The sequence below is a fragment of the Pogonomyrmex barbatus genome, unplaced genomic scaffold (genome assembly GCF_055798465.1).
Source record: "Pogonomyrmex barbatus isolate J1 unplaced genomic scaffold, ASM5579846v1 scaffold5, whole genome shotgun sequence".
Lineage (NCBI taxonomy): Eukaryota > Metazoa > Arthropoda > Insecta > Hymenoptera > Formicidae > Pogonomyrmex > Pogonomyrmex barbatus.
Genome location: NW_028297149.1, coordinates 8805611 through 8823747, shown reverse-complemented (window position 1 = coordinate 8823747; position 18137 = coordinate 8805611). Strand labels below are relative to the sequence as shown.

Below are 18137 nucleotides of genomic sequence, written 5' to 3'. Positions count from 1 at the left end.
ATATTTTCATATTCAATTAATCTGGAATTCGCTTTGCTTCGAAATGAAAACTTCACTCTAAAACATCTAATTGTGTGTATTAAGATATCATAAATTATATATATTTTATATATATATATATTCTAATATACATATGTATATATTTTGATCATGGATCTTGATGACTCCCCATGGCCTGGCGCCATCTGGAACAATAGAAATCCGACTGGTGCCAGCACCAATGATGATGTCCTACGATGTTACGGAACGGGGGAACCCGGCTTCGTGCGAAAGTAGTTACATCGCGTCAGACGCTCAGTTTGCATTCGTGCGAGCGCTTCGGTGGTAGATGGTTGCGGATTTTCTGTGGAACTTTCCGTCGTGAAACAGTGAGTAACCAGCGCGATAAGGATATTGAGAACTTAAAAGACAGAATTTAAAAAAAAAAAAGAAGAAAAACGTGTTGCGATCAGTCGCGTATGAATTAAAATTCGGGAGATCTGAATACGCGCGCGAATGCAAATATATGATCCGTACAGGAGAAAAGATTCTTTCCCCGAAATCACAAATATTTTTTAATTGACTTTATGGGAGACGTGAAGGATAACACAAGATCCTTTCATCCCGGCCGGTCGCTGGATGCTGAACAGCTGATCGGCAGCACGCGTCTCTCATACTGTCGACACGCGGCGTAACTTTTCAATCGAAAAAGAAGCTTCGCTTCTTCAAAAAAAGAACACGTTCTCTATGAACGCTGGTCATTTTACGCTTAAAGAATTAATGTCGTAAGTTTCCTCCTATTTCGCAAAAGTTTATGTAAGACAATAAGCGATTACGCGCGCTCGAATCACAAATCGAAACCATAAAGAGATTTATGAGTTCGCGAAGTGGATTTCTCATGCGTTATCGCAGAGGGTTCACAAAATTATCTATAGCCGCGATAACTTATTAGATTGTGAACGGTACTCGAGGAAAAAAACAAGTGTCGCATTATATTTCTAAGGTAAGTGTCCTCTAGTGAGTGTGTCGGTCTTAGAATTCCAAGGATACAGTTAGATTGCGTGAGATATAATTTTTCACAATACATTTGACGACTACTCTCGATCGTTAGAATATTTAAATATCCCACGTGATATGCTGTACGTCTATTGAGTTTTATCGTTTTATCGATAGAAAATATTTTATTATGAACAAAATTGTGAACGGTTTATATTTTATACGGTTTATATTTTAAGTGAACATTACGTAAAAAAAACGTTTAAAAATAAATCAGATTTGCGGGATGTCATGCACCACGCATGCAAGTTCGGACATCAATTATTTTATTTTGATTTTATTTCATTCCACCGTGTAACACCACTTCTCACACGACACGCACCCATGTATAACTTACAAGATCATCATGCAATTATTGATAAAAATAGGTGTGTGGATGTGTATACGTCTGAAATTGACGGCCTCAGGTATAATAATATCTAATAATTCACAAAGTAGGACTGAATGCAAACGAAAGAAGATATTAATGGTTGTCCTCCACATGTCTCGGAATCGCGAATGACATAACAAGTAAACATCATTGAGCCATGCAAATTAATTGCATAAAGTTCGAATTACCAAACATCACTATGATCGTTATAATTTACAAATTATTTAAAAATTGTAATAAATAATCAGTTAAAGTTAAACGAGATTTAAGTAATGTTCCATTTTTTAAATTTCTGTGGAGAGAGAGAGAGAGAGAGAGGGGAAGAGAGAGAGAGAGAGAGAGAGAGAGAGAGAGAGAGAGAGAGAGAGAGAATCGATCAAACCTCAGTTAACTTTAACGAGTGTTCATGGACACAATCCATATTTAATGAACGTCAGTTCGTCTGAATGATTGATATTGTTTTTCTTGGAGAGATGATTATTTCATAGATTTTCTTTACTTGATTAATTGATACGTAAATACCTTTTATTTTATTCTCTAGTTTCTCTAGTTTATTCAATATTGTTCGAGACGCTGTTAGAATTTATGGATTCAATATTTCACATTAAATAGATAATATATCGCTATTGTTATTTTAAAACTTTTTATGCCATTGTATTTATTGCAAAAAATAATCTTGTTAATAATTTTTAAAACCATTTGCATAAAATGATTGTGGGCAAAAAATATAGCAATAATGTGTAGGTTGAGAATTTTCTTTAAAGATAAAGAAATTAATTACGCAATTTTTAAATTAAATCGATATTGAAGCTACTGAAGGCTTTTTTTCGATAAAATTCGATGATAAGAAGGTAATTCAATATTAATAGATTATCTTTATACTACTTTTAAAAAATAGTATATATAAACTACTATAATCTCCTTAGTGATATACATTACTTATAAAATTAGTTTTATGGACAATATAAATTCTTTTGATATCTCGTCGTGTAGTTTCTAGCAGCGGTTTCGCTGTGCATTAAAAGTGCTGTGTTTCCCACGTGTTTGGCGCACTCAACCGTCTGTACACTTCACCGTTATCTTCACCTTGTGTAAGGCTCAAATACATAGAAATATATATTTTTCCGCATTTAATGTGTCATACGACTTCAAGCCTAGTCGATTTCTAAACAATTTCTTCAAGATTACTTTAATATTATTTTTAACATATGACAATAATTAATGTTATTTTATTATGTTTATTGCGTAACTAATTTTATATTAAAAAAAAAATTTATATCGAATAAAAATAAAGTATCAAAATAAAATATGTTATGAAATAAATAATAAAATATATTATAAAAAAGGATTTATCTTTTATAGCTTGCTTAATAAATAACGTCATATTACTAATCGTTATTCTTACATCATATTATTTATCATTATACTTATTGATTAATGTTGAAACTTAAAGATTAACATTAATTTAAAAAATTGATGAGTTTAATTACATTACTGATAATTACATAAATAATTAATCATGTGCTTGTTGATATTTTAATGACATCTAATGACATAATTTTATCAATTTTATCATTTTTATGTATTTATATCTTTTACAATAATTCTTTTATTTTTATTTTTATATTAATTAATTTTAATATGATTATATAATATTTTAATTTTAAAACAATTTTGATTAAGATCGATAGTTAAGAAAATTAGAGACAGAATGTTAAAATTTTCATTAGAATCTGTGTTTACATTTAAAATAATGTTTGTCTCATTCTTAATGTATAGATGAAATTTTGATTTATAATTAATATTTTATGAAAAGTAAATAAAGCATTAGCTAATAATTGCAAGATTATAGCTTGCAATCAGTTTATTGTCAATTGCTTCTGCGTTAATTTTTTTCTATGTATTAATATTTATATACTATTATATATTTATTTGCTACTCATTTGTTATAGTCAAAATTGATAAAAATAATTAAAATTCAATTTTGTGATAAAAGATTTTAATTATCATTTCAATAAATCATTTAATTAAATGCTTGCAAAAGAAATATGTCATGTAATGATATGTATATAATTCATGAATTGAGATTCATTAAAAAATTAGATAAGGAAATCTCTGCTTTTGAGCAATATATATATTGATAAAAGATGAAATTTTAACTTCTTCTAGATACATATTTTTTTCCTATATCATTTTACGACTCATTCTTATCGAAGTTGGTTTTAAGACGGCTTTTTTTTAACCATGACAAGTACTCGCTTGTCACGTAATCTGTGTAACACATACGTAACACTGGGCGTGGATTTGAATACGAGATTCACTGCATGAATGCGCATTTCTTCCTAAATCTATAAATTATAAATAATTATTAACTTTCGAACCCTAGCAATTATATTTTATTGTTGTTTGATTTATTCACATAGATTCCGATACAGTTTAGCAAACACATCTGAAAATTTAATAATTATCTTTTAATGAGATATACGAGAAATATATATATATATATATATATATATATATATATATTTTTTTTTCCAAAACAAATAGTCTCAATAAAAATATATTTAAGACTTGGAAATTGTGCTGTTTTTTTCTGGGAATGAATTTATACAGAGCAATTTTCATAAACGGTCACATATTTCTGTATATAACTCTGTATTGTTATCAATCGTTTGATAATATGACGGTTTTAAGTTGCATTTGACACTTGGTTTCGCGTTTCAACAATACGATCATCCCCCTGAGATTATCTTTTATATCATTTCACGCTAGCATCGGCAGTTAGACCGTTCGAGATAGGCGGCAGGCGGTAGGAAATTCTCGGCAACGAGGAGTGGCAGGATGAAGAACGATTCGACCGTGAACTATAAATTCCGATTAAATACAGTCGGGCACAGATGAAATGAAGATGATGCTCCGAATGGATTGGGTCGCCTCGTGAATTGCAGAACAAATTGCCGATCGTCGCGACGGCGCTACTCTTTTGCAATGATATTATCCACGCATATTGATCGCGACACTATTATGAGAAAGCACGGAACAGGATTCTTTACAGTTCTATAATTCGATAATTCGTGGCTTCTGCTTTAATACATCCCGTCACGAAAATGCTAACGCACACACATTTAATCACCTTTTACCGCGTTAGATGCTAATTAATGTTGGATTCGTTTACGTGTTTAAGAATTTATTATATTGTCATTACATGTCTATTGTTTTCTATTGTTTTCAATGTATATATATATATATATATATATATATATATATATATATATATATCAAAGAGAGAATACAAGGGAAAAATGAAAGATATTTTTTTGTATTCATGATTTTATTAAACTCTTTGATAAAAATTTTCTTCGTTTCTTTCTTTAAAATTAATTAAAAAATTTTCTTTAAAAAAATTTCTTTAAAAAAATTTTTTTAAAAACAAAAATGGACGAAAAATCATTGTTTAGTGAATAAAAATACCATATTGAACAAGTTTTTTATTTTTTAGTTCAATGACTTTTATTTATAAATTAACGATATGATAAAGATAAATTTAAAGTGTACTGTAAAATTGATCTAAATACTTTGATCAATTAATGTTCACTGTTATCGACTTTGATAAATTGATATTCATCGCAATTAAACATCTTGCTTAATGCCCAATTAAATAAATAATTGGAAACGATTGCAAAATTATAGCATATTTGCACAATTATTCCTTCTTTGTTTTGTCGCCTATCTCTGACCTGCATTATTTTTGCAGTCATAATCCGAATAATTTCCACTACCTACCACATACTAAATTGACATTAATCACCGCTATTTATACTGTTTGACTTTAATTGACTACGCGTTTACTAAATTAATTTGTAATTTAATATATGTCAAACCGTATATCAAACATAATAAGGAATGGACTATTTTAATATCTTGTAATAAATGAATTTTGCCGAAAACTGTTAAAATAGTTATGAAAGATATGCGCAAAGAAAAAAAGTGAAAAAATTTTCTTGTTCTCTAAAATTGAAAAATATGATTTGAAACAACGCGTTTTACAAAAATTCTTCTCTCTTCTCTCACATATGCTACGTTTTTGTTATCATACATTATCATATATTTAAGAAGTTTTAATTGAAATATTTAATATTACGCAATTTTCATGTAAGAAAATATAATAATATTGTTTTCATTACTTGTTTACAACTGGTTTCTTAATTCATCACTATCAAACTTGAGAAACTGATCAAAGTTTATCAGGGAATGTGGCCTACGTAACTCTGCGCAATTACACTTAATTAATTCTCGTTGCCTGAGGCATCAGTAATTTCTCGTGCAACGTATTAAATTAGCTCCCGGTGGGAGCTAATTTAAGCGGAGTTAATTATGAAAATGTGCTACCTGTTTTCAACCTGTTACATAAACAAAATTCTGAAACTATTTCGCTAATATACTGTGATCGAAGGTAATAAACCGATCAAAGTTGTGACTACTGAGATAACACGAGTACAGGAACAGATATCAGAGATAAATTTATCAATGACACCCTACATTTTAATCGCTTTTTGCATCGGATTTCCAATGAAATTGTTTAACTTGGAATAAGTCTACATTATTGCATTCCAAAACGGAAAAGAATTCGCGTCCACTATTGCAGTGAATTCTACGATGTATTTATAGCTCATTAGCCTACAAAAATACGTGCTTCGCCTAGCACGCACGTCGAGGAATAGGAAACCGAGAAATAAAGCGTTCGTGATGCAACTAGCTAAGAGTAGTCATGACGATTGTTAAATTAAAATAGAAGGTCTTTCTATTAACTTAGAGAAATATTAGTAAACACAGGATGGACGTATTTTCCAAAGGAGAAGTCTAGAAACGAGTCGCGTCATTACGTAGTTTGTAATATCGTTGCTTCTTTGGTGGCTATGTAGTGACTCACTTCGATATACTGCTCAATTCGCATAATGATTCATTGCGATCAATTCATTCACGAGACAAGAAGATCGATGCTTACGCGGTCAATCCGTATCTATCCATTATTATGTCTATTAACTTCCTTGTTATCTCCCGATAAAATATTTAATAAGGCACAAGTGTATAAAATTGCAGGATTATCTTCTGCAGGATATCTAAAAAATGATCACGATTTTACGATGAAAAATGTGCAGGAAATTATGTACAGGGAATTAATTATTGAAAATTTTCAAGTTATAATTGATAACGAAAGGAAAGGAAGTTTATTAATCATTTTTGTTTGACTAATAGGTTTCGTAGTTTGCGGAAATCCACGAATTTGATAACGGTTTTGATAAACAAGTAACAAGTTGTTTTTGTTTAATTAATACGTTTCGTAGTCTGAGTCTAAAATTATGAAATCTATGATTTTGATAACGGATTTGATAAATAAATCATATATATGTAGCAAAATAGTCGACGTTACTAAGTTTAAAAGCAAATCAAATGAAATAAAATAATGAAATAATTTTCTTATATTAAATCATAATAAAGGACGTTTCACATTTAATAAAGAATTAAAAAGATTGTATTTTTTAATTTGTAACTAATTCATTTTATATTTGTTTATATTTGCATTTTATATGTAAAAATAGTTTAGGATAATTTGCCGCTATCTGTTAAGAATAGGTACAATCTTATAAAATGGTATCGAGATGAAAGAACGTGAACGACTTCTATCTCCATTGATGAGAGAACCTCAAATCCATCTCCTATACTTAGGATCCATGGCGCCACTGACGGCGCATTTCTTTCATCTCCGACGATATAACGGGTGTGCATCATGAAAGCATGTCTTTCCTTTATTAAGGCGTAAAAAAAGTATTACTTTTTTCTATTACAGAATTATGAACTATAATCAATTTATTAAAGAAATACAAGTTAGATTCGACACACACGTAATTTAATTTTGAATAACATGAAAATAATAATTTTTTATCAAATCAAATAAACGTATATTTTCAACATTTTTGATCATTTTTGATCCAAATCAAATTGATCAAATTAAATTTTTGTTCGAATAATTAAAGTTGATATTTCACAAATGTTTTCTCGAGGGAATATACGAGACTTGAGACGACATTACGAGACCAGTTCGCAAACAAATTAAAGCTAAGCAAATATCGTAATGCAACAAAGGGAGGTCAGAGCGGTAGAAAATAAAATACCGCGCTATAACAATTTGTATGTCAGATACATGTATGTACGTTCATCATTGTCAAAGATTGAAAGTATGATATTTGAAACTAGCACGTATACGAACGAGAAAATATTGATCGTACATGACGCGTTTCGTTCGCATTGTAGAGGATAAACATAATTTGCTGCTGTGTATTTAGTGTATTAATTTTTGCAATTAAGAAAGTCTTGTTTAATATCATATTTACGTTTTTTTATATAGATACAATAATAAATAGTATAATAGTATCTAAAATATATAAATTTGCAAATCTTAATTTTTTTATCGCTTTAAAATAAAAATATTTGTGATATGTTGTTAAATTCTTAGAAATATATTTTATAATACGCAGAAGTCCAGTATCTCAAAATGCAACTCATGTAATTTTCAATTTAAATTTTCATCTTAAATACGTAATATGGTTTTTTAACAGTCACATTTTTGCTATAAACGCATAGTATGTATCCTTGATGATAATAAAAGAAGAATAAAAAGAGAATAAAAAAAGTGCATACACAAATAAAAAAAGACGAAGACATTTAACGTTTAAAAGACATAAACATTTAAAAAAAGCAATCGTTCTTGAATTTAAAAAAGACATAAAACATTTAAAGAAAAGGCAATCATCCTTGAATTAGAAAAAATCAAAAACGTAATAGAATAAATTTTGTCTACATTTAAATATACGCTAGAATATCTGAGAGAATATTCGCTAGAATGTCTGAATCAAAATCTACTATTTTCGTCAAGATAATTATATATTATGTCATCAAAGGACTATGAAAATAGAGATACAGTACATTGCTGAAAATATAAGTGTATATAAGTATCGCTTCAATATAAAAAACACAAATTTTTTTCTTACTTTTTATGCAAATGAAATTATTTAATGCACATTCAATATTTTGATAATTACTAGATACAAAATTGCAAAACTGTTCTATATTATTTTTAAAATTGTTTTTTTAAGTTTATGTAAGATTAATTATCTTTTCATTTTTTTATGTAAGATTTATATTCAGCTTTCTACCAAGGAGGCATAAATTAATTAATTCAGTACGTCTGGTCCAAAAATATATATATATTTCATTATTTCATTAAATTACTGACAAAGGTGAAATGATTTATTATGATTTATATGTGTGCGAATATTACGAAACAAGAAATAATCGTTGATTGGAAATTTTTTGGCATGTATAAGTTTACATACGTGCGAATTGACTTTTAGATTCTGAATGGACCAAAATAATTTTTATTAGATGCACTCAATTGGTGATATTTCTTTTCAAATTGAGTGAGCTCAAGTATATAAAGAGAAAATATTGATAATTTCAAAAGAATGATTTAGAAACAGTTTTTCAAGAGAATCAGAAACGCAAGTAGAATTTTAATCTTACTCGCTTACTTTTATAAAAACGAATTGAAATCTGATGTATTAATATTTAACTTTACAATATAGAGAACATCAAATATAGAGAAAAATATATAAAAAAGATATGAGACAAATTATCCTAATTTTTGCCATGTAATATTATTCTATTTATCTATAGATATTATTTCGAACATTTTCTATCTCATGTACTTAATTCGCTTTTAATCATAAAACGTATCCTGGAACATGTTGCTTTTGCCACACGTTATCCTGATATCTTGAAAGTAATGCGAGTAAACACCATTAGTTTAATGAGAAATAGCTCGAGTAAATGGTGTTGGCAAGACGGATATTAAGGAATCCTTGACGTCTTTCAATGGCTTCAACTTTCCTTGTTTTTATTCAAGGCGTTATTGAAAGCTTGCTTAAATATTTTGTATTATAGCTTCGGTGCCTGTACATGTATCAGAACAGTCTACAATCGACTTGTCTAACTACGGACGACTATTTATCAACTATCAATTTTAAATTTTCAAAACTAAATTAATACAGATCTAATACAGCGTGTATATACACTGAACTAAATAAATTAACTGTAATGTATATATTATTATAATTATAATATTTAATTTATAAATAAAGTGTGTGTATACTACAGTATAATTTTAAGTTATTAATATTTAATAAATTATTATAATATAAAATGAATGCTATTAACATACAAAGAATACAGAGAAAAACATGAGGTCAAACGATTGCTGCTGTGTAGTCATCGTTACGAGACATTTCGTCATAAAACTGTGTTTTGCTTAGTCTCGCTGTATTCTCAGCGAAGGACAAAATCAGTTATATCATATAATGCGCAATCAGCCATTGGAATACTCTCACATATGTATCCGACTATCGATGATGTGTTGCTACGAAACATAACGACAGAGCACGTTCTTCAGTAGTCGGAAGCACCGATCGATCGAATTCAAAATCAGCGAAGAAAGGAGTTGAAAGAGGAGTAAAGCATGCGAAAAAGAGGGTATTTTTTTCTGTAAATATTTGCAAGAGACAGATCAAAATCAAATTTATATGTCAGCTGAAGAATAATTTGAGATTGTCTATCGCTAAGAGAATTACGCGAAATATATCTTCTCCATTTTCTTTTTATTAAAAGAGGATCATTATATTTAACATTATATATAAAATTTTAATAATCTTTGATATAATTTTTACGTATTAATATTAACGCCAATAAGTAACATATAAATTTACTTTTTGTTTATTGTGTGTGGTTATAATCATAATGCATGTAATTATTTTCTTCCGAAATAATTTATTATGCATTATTATGCATTATTATTTATTTAAAGGAAAACGTGTTCAGAGTAAATGAGATGTAAATCTAACACTTCAGTGTTCAATTTCACGACAGGATTGCGAAGCTTCATTCTGACACATGCAAACTGTTTCCGAGTTCAAAGTCAATCGATCGATCGGTCGGTTCTCTTGTCATTTTCGAAGTTTGACATTGACGTTTAAAGTAACCAATTATCAAATAGATTGTATCGGAATACTGGGAAATATTGCGCATATCATTCCTGTATATTGCTATTATTTGAAGTTTATAACTTGTAAGTTTCGATAAATTATCAAATTATAATATATTGTAATATTGTAATTTATTCTTAATCTATGTAATTATATGAATGATAATATATTATTATTATTATTATTATTATTATTATTACATAATTTAATTACGGTACACTATAATTATATTAATTAAAATAGTAACATGTAAAGAGAGGAAGAGAGAGGAAGAAAAGGACATTTTCACTTATTAATGACGCAATAAGCTCCTTAAAATATAACTCCTTTCCTTGAAATATATCTTAAATTAATTATATAATAATAGATACTAATCTTTTATTACTCACGCAGAACTAAAATATCTTCTATTATACAAAACAATAATCTTAGAAATTTGCTAAAACGAAAAAAATTTTTGCAATATTATATTTTATACTAATTTTTTTGCAAAATAGGATTAAACTTATTTTATTTATTTTTGTTTAAAGTATTTAGAAAATATTGTCCATTTTTATTTAATTATAAATCATTAAAGAGTACAAAAAAATAAAATATAATGTTGGTGTATTCTGCGCGAGTGAGCGATTAAGCTAAAGAAAAATCAAATGAATAATACAGAATTAATTACTGAATTTGTCGTACGCAATATATGTGTAGAATATATAGAATTATTATGCTTGCATTCTATTTTTAAGCGTTAGCGATATGTTTTCTGTTATCTTCTTTTGCAGATTAGCGTACAAAGAACGAAATTTTGAATGTTATCGGATATTTGTTTAGTGTACTAACAGAAGTTTTACTTTGTTATGCCGTTATGTTGCTTTGTTTGGCAATAAAACTTTGTATTACTTTTAATTAATTATATATTGAAAAATTCTAATTATATAACTTTATATAATTCTAGTATTCTAAAACTATCATAAAGTTATTCACAAGTTATATGATATATTATAATACTCAAAGTATTAAGTTGAAGATATTTCTGTAGCTTTTGTAGATTTCTGTAGTTAAATCAGCGTGGAAAATGTTTTCGCGGTTATGTTCGACTAATTTACATACCGAGATATACGTAATGTGTTAATATAGACATACGATATAGAGATACGACCTTGCCGTAATTCTCATAAATTCGCGCATTTTGAACAGTATATTTACCGAACTTGTTTCCGAAGTTAATTATCGAAAATGAAGCAGATGAATACCAGATATTCTGTAAATTTGAAATAATTTAGCTTCAATATTGGTAACTAAAATTGGTGTCTATGAAATGTCAATCTATACTGCAAAATTGATTAACTTAACTATGCCACGTTTGACTAAAGAAACGAAAGATAAAATAATTCCAGAGTATCGGTATCTTTTATTAACGAGTCTTAAAGAGTACCTAGAAGCGAATAATCTTATCGCGATGCAATATGACCGAAGTAGTGTTATCAGCGATCAATATGTAATATCCTATAACATGCATTTTCTTTTTATCACTACATGAATAATGCAGAATTGTTAAAGAATAGAAATGAACAAGAGGCGCTTAATATCACGTTATATCTTCGACAAATTTTTAACAAATTGTCTAATAATCACCGGAATATTGTTGAAAAAAATAATATTAATCAACATATATAATTCTTTTTTCAGAAGGAGCCGTTTTTGCATTATGAGCCGATTTCACATTTTGATCTAAGTTCATTCATATTGATTTGATACAACAATCTCGCGATCGATAAATCACATCACAAGATATCGATCAACTTCGCGAAAGTTACTTGAGATGCAGAGCAGCGATTAAATTGATTTGCCTCTCGGAAAATCAATGGAGAATCTATTGTCGGTGTACGGTCCCCGAGAATTTCTAAACGGTCACGAGACACTTGGAGACGACGGAGACGCGTCCTTGACGAAAATGTCGCCGAACGAGGAAAGAATACCGCCGACAATGCTTCCCAGGACGGAGATGGATTGCAGTGGAATGTCGAAGAGGAAATTTGCGAACGGCGAAACGACGAGTGTGAAGAATTACGAAGCGACGACCCAGAAGAAAGACGATGAGATCAAGATCGAGTACGTGCCGAGAATTAAGTGGCTAGATCTCAGCGCGCAGATCTTCATACACGCCGGCTTCTTCTATGGGCTATATCTGGTGTTCATGCAAGCAAAATTTCTTACAACTTTATGGGGTATGACGAATTTCTTTGATCCACATGTGGTGTGTGTGTGTGTGTGTGTGTGGTGTGTGTGTGTGTGGTGTGTGTGTGTGGTGTGTGTGTGTGTGTGTGTGTGTGTGTGTGGTGTGTGTGTGTGGTGTGTGTGTGTGTGTGTGTGTGTGTGTGTGTGTGTGTGTGTGTGTGTGTGTGTGTGTGTGTGTGTGTGTGTGCGCGCGCGTGCGGTGCGTGTGCGTGCGTGCGTGCGTGCGTGCGTGCGCGCGCGCATGTTTAATCTACTATTAATTGTTTCAATCTTCCGATTTTCGTGACTTTAACACTGTAACAGAAATGCCGACCTGCTTTCTTCATGAAGATGAAAATGAATGAATTCTTCATTCGTATCTCTTTATAATTTTGACATAAATATCTTTTTACAAATCTTTGAGATTATATAATATAAATCGGGTACCGAATATAATCTCATCACTTATCAGATAGAGATAAACTTACATAATTTGCAGAACAGAACTTATTTGCCATGAAGCATTTCAGTTATCTAATATCATATCGTTTCATATCGTATATGAAATAATAATGACTAATATTATCTTATTTACTATGTACCGTCATCAATCTTATAATAATTAATTTCTTTTTATTTTGCTTTATGATTTTGTGACAGTAGTATAATTTAAGTTTGGCATAAACAAGAATAATTTTTATTTTTTATAATTTTACTTTTAAAACTTAATTATATATATGCATATATATATATATATATATATATATATAAAATAGTTATAGCATTTTTTTAGAACACGTTGATGTTATGAGTGTATTTTGTTTATTGCCATAGAACAATCCTTGAAATATAAATGTTGGAAATAAACTTTGATTTATGATAACGAAAACACAGCTCATATTAATTTCGGTAATTTCGCATCATTTGCGAGTTAATCACAATAATATCAGCGCTGTGATTCCGGTGCCATGACGCTTGACCGACTACTACACCAATAGACATTGATTTATTTTCTTGCGGATCTATTGTTTTTGTAATATAATTTGCAACGCGTGCCATAGACAAGAGCACGCAACTTCGAACAAGATTATATCATCGTGATAATTTATAAATATCTTAGCTGCTATGTATAAAGTTTTTGTCTTATCTAAGATCAAAGTCGGCGGAATATATTCGAGAGAGAAAGTAATTGTAATAATTATTTTTTTTAAACAATACAAATATTTGTACTGAAAATTTTTTTATATTATCGTACTTTTTCTATATTCTTGATCTTGAAAATAGAATTTTGCAATTTTATCTTCTCTCTTTTCACCGTGTTATCTTATATATAAATCGAAATCGTTTATCGAGACAAATTACAAAAGTCGGCGCTAAGTATCATTATGCATAATGTATGTAATAAGATGTTTGAAATAAATCGACATCACATACAGTCGGGTGGTACACGTTATTTATATACTACGGATTAAATCACGTATACGGTATTGGCCGTGGAAAATGAATAATAGAGTAGAAATACGCACAGTTATAGTTATGGAAAGTACTACTGATAATGAAACGGGTTACGTAAACGTACATGTTTACATTTCAATTGACGATTAAAGCTGACATTTATATCGAATCCCTAACCCTTTGGCGTAAAACGGAAAAATAAACCACGATAACGATACTGCGTCTCGGATTTTTTTTATATTCGTGGTTACGTACGTGGTTTCGCAATGAATATAACATCTCAATCTCCGCAGTTAAAAGTTTGCAATGAAATAAGAAATAAGCTTTACATTTTGATTATCTTATTAATCAAAACTTTTTATGCAATTTACAATATATCTCTTTCTTTTGTGATCTTGGAAAATTATTTATTTACAAGAATTAACATTAAAGATAGAAAGAGATGATATGAAAATTTAGAATAAAAGCAGGAACTTGAATATAAAAAAAAAAAAAAAAAAAAAAAAAAGAAAGATAAAAGGACAGAAAAAAATTTTCTTTTTTTAATAAAAATAATACACGAGATTGCAAAATCTAATTAGGCAAATTAATAATGAAATATTTTAATGCTGTTATTTTACTTTAACTATTTACTTTATATATTACTTTTATTTTACCTCTGTAATCTTCTTCCGAGAATGTTTTGATATACATCTTTTATGATTACAGTGTTCGTGACGATTTATACATCTGGCTTTGGTATTACGGCTGGCGTTCACAGATTATGGTCGCATAAGGCGTACAAAGCGAAATGGCCCTTGCGTTTGCTTCTAGCCTTTCTCTTCACGATAACAGGACAGGTGTGTAAACCTTCATGTAATATAACACTCAAGCTTTGTGTACACGATACTAGAAATCGATCTGAGATCTTGGAACAGAGAAAATGTTGACCAATCGCATTGGCTATTTCGTCCAATGATCCATGCAATGTTTTCTCCGTTCGAGATCTTAGATGTATTTTTAGCATCGTGGACATAAGGTTTAACATTAAAATAAATATTAAGAATATTCTTCATATTCCAACGTTCAAGAAACGTTGGAATTATATCTTCATATTTATTATTAAGACCATGATCATTCAAATTACATAAGATTACATTTATAATATATATGTGCAAGTATGTTATAATATCGATTATAATATTTTTTTTTCTTACTACTTTTTGTCAAAGATATTTTTAACGAAATCTTCTTCTTGTGCAGAAAGATGTATATACGTGGGCGTTGGATCACAGAGTACATCACAAATATAGTGAAACCGACGCGGACCCCCATGATGTGAGAAGAGGTTTCTTCTTCGCTCATGTAGGGTGGCTTTTTACGACACCCCATCCTGATGTTGTTGCTAAACGCAAGGCAGTCGATATGAGCGATCTAGAAGCGGATTCCATCGTCATGTGGCAGAAAAGGTATGCGGTTTATTTTGTACATTCGTATCGTGTATTCATTTTCATGTTATTAATATTCTAAAAAAATAGGGCAAAATAGAATATATATATATATATATTAACAATATATTTAATAATTATTGTATTCTATTTTTCGAAAATTTTTCTTTCTTTTGATACAATATTAATTTTATATCAACTTATATATAGATTGTATATACCTCTCTTTGCGCTTCTGACTATCGGATTACCAGTGGGGATTCCTTGGTATTTCTGGTCGGAATCGCTGTGGATATCGTTCTGGGTCAACTTCAATTTTCGCTTCTGCATCAATTTGAACATAGCTTTTTGCGTCAACAGTGTGGCGCATATATGGGGACAGAAACCCTATGACAAGTACGTATTGAATTTATCGAAAATTATTGAAAATAAACAGCTATTTAGTCTCATCAATGTTTTATACACTGCGGAGATTTCGTTTAAATATTATTCCTAAAATATAAATTAATAACTTGTTTATAGGAATATCTCGCCAGTGGAGAACATCGCAGTATCAATCGCCGCGCTTGGCGAGGGATATCACAATTATCATCATGTATTTCCATGGGATTACAAAACTGGCGAATTAGGCGATTATTCGTTTAATATGAGTACTGCTTTCATCGATGCATTTGCGCGGATCGGATGGGCCTATGATCTAAAATACGTCTCGCCGAATATGATCTATCGTAGGGCGCATCGATGTGGAGATGGGAGTCACGTTTGGGGTTACGGTGATATTGATATCTCGAAAGAAGATCTGGTAGAATTGGATATGATGAATAATCACGAACTGTGAAAAAAACTGAAAAATTCGCAACAAAAACGTGTCAGCTTCTCTCGGATAAATAAAAAAAAAATAAACATTTATAAATCGATAAAATGTTTTAATATTAAAAATAAGTGAAATTTTTACAATCACGGCTGAATCTCTATAGGTATTAAATATTTTTTATATTTATATAATTTTAAAAAACAGTTATTACGTATTAAGATCTAGCCAAGATTGTAAATGCTTTTCTTATTTCTAGTGTTAAAAAAAAGAATACGTAGAGGAGAAGCATTTCCTTGTACGTTATATGTGGACCATATGAAGTCATTCATAGTAAGTAACTCGAATTAAGATATACTACGGAGATTTGAGAATTTCCGTAACTTTAAGTTCCATACAGATTGCATATGATACTGGAAAATGTTTATAATGATTAGAAATAAAAGGATATTTTAATTGCAAGTTACTTCATAACAGCAGTTAATTCTCGATTATGAGCAAGTAAAATAAACTGTTTTATAATTACGTATAATTACAACAATCACAATTTATTTATAAAATTTATAGTAATATTATACACATTTGTTGTATATTTATGAGATTTGTTAGCATTCGTTTGTTGCAATGAAATAATGTATTTTATTGTGACAATGTACAATGATAAAGATATGAACGATAAATTACAACTATGCATAATCGAGAGTTTATGTTGTATGTGTTTCAGGGAAATTATGTTTAATATAATACGTATTATTACGTTTTATGTAGTATAAAGTTGTTACTTCTTTTGTTACTGTTACATATTGCATTATAAAAATTTCTATTTTATTGGACATGAATGACAGAAAGTGTACAATAATATATATGAAACAAATCTTATATTGATATGTTCTATAATAAGATTATACACACATATATATATATATATATATATATATATATATATATTCCAAAAATACTTTTCTTTAAATGGTTAGCTAGAAAGTTTTCAAATTTTCTGTTTCTGATAATTTGCTTCTGAAAGAAAAGATAAAATAAGATTATTCTATTAAAATAATTGTTTTAACAATTATTTTTTTTGTATTTAATATTTGTATTTAATTTTTGTATTTAATTTTTGTATTTCAGCGCAATATTGAAATTTTACTTATAATATTAATATTTCATTGAAACTTAAAACGTATGTCTCTATAAAATATAATAATTTTGATATAATTTGTTATAAGATAAAATTATTTTATATTATAATAATATATACCATTTTTTATATTTATACGACTATTTATACTTTTAATTTCACCTTTCATATTTTGATAAATATTGAAATGTCATGTTCACCAAACTTAAATCCATTACAAATGATAATATTTATGGTGCCTTTTATAAAATATTGTTTTCAACAATTCCTGTATTGTCCACAGGCAATTTATATTATTATATATGTATTCTAAATAAAATCTAGTAAATATTTAATATTTATTACTATGTATGAAAATATCAACAAAACAATATAAAAAATTTTTTGTGTATTTTATGTATAGTTTAAGAATTATCCAATAAAATCTTATTAAGAATACATGTGCACAAAATTATAACATAGAAAATTATAGTATAAATATAATTATAAAATAATAATAATATTATAACTCTTGCATCTTGTTTAATGTATAGATATAATAATCCATGGACATACACATACGCACGCGCGTGTGTGTATGTCCATCCTACATATAGGG

The 18137-nt window shown here is 29.0% G+C and overlaps 1 protein-coding gene across 2 annotated transcripts; it reads left to right on the top strand.

The window, feature by feature from the left end:
• Window positions 1-218: 218 nt before the first annotated feature.
• LOC105427422 (acyl-CoA Delta12-desaturase) lies at window positions 219-16493 on the top strand. Of its 2 annotated transcripts, none has more exons than XM_089081448.1 (6): window positions 219-368; window positions 12181-12719; window positions 14872-15002; window positions 15406-15611; window positions 15801-15986; window positions 16113-16493. In XM_089081448.1, exons 2-6 carry the CDS (start codon window positions 12356-12358, stop codon window positions 16426-16428), a joined length of 1203 nt encoding a protein of 400 aa, XP_088937574.1. In that variant the 5' UTR covers window positions 219-368; window positions 12181-12355; the 3' UTR covers window positions 16429-16493. The 2 variants fall into 2 exon arrangements, with proteins under 2 accessions (XP_088937574.1, XP_088937576.1); XM_089081450.1 differs by lacking the exon at window positions 219-368 and adding an exon at window positions 814-982.
• Window positions 16494-18137: the final 1644 nt, after the last annotated feature.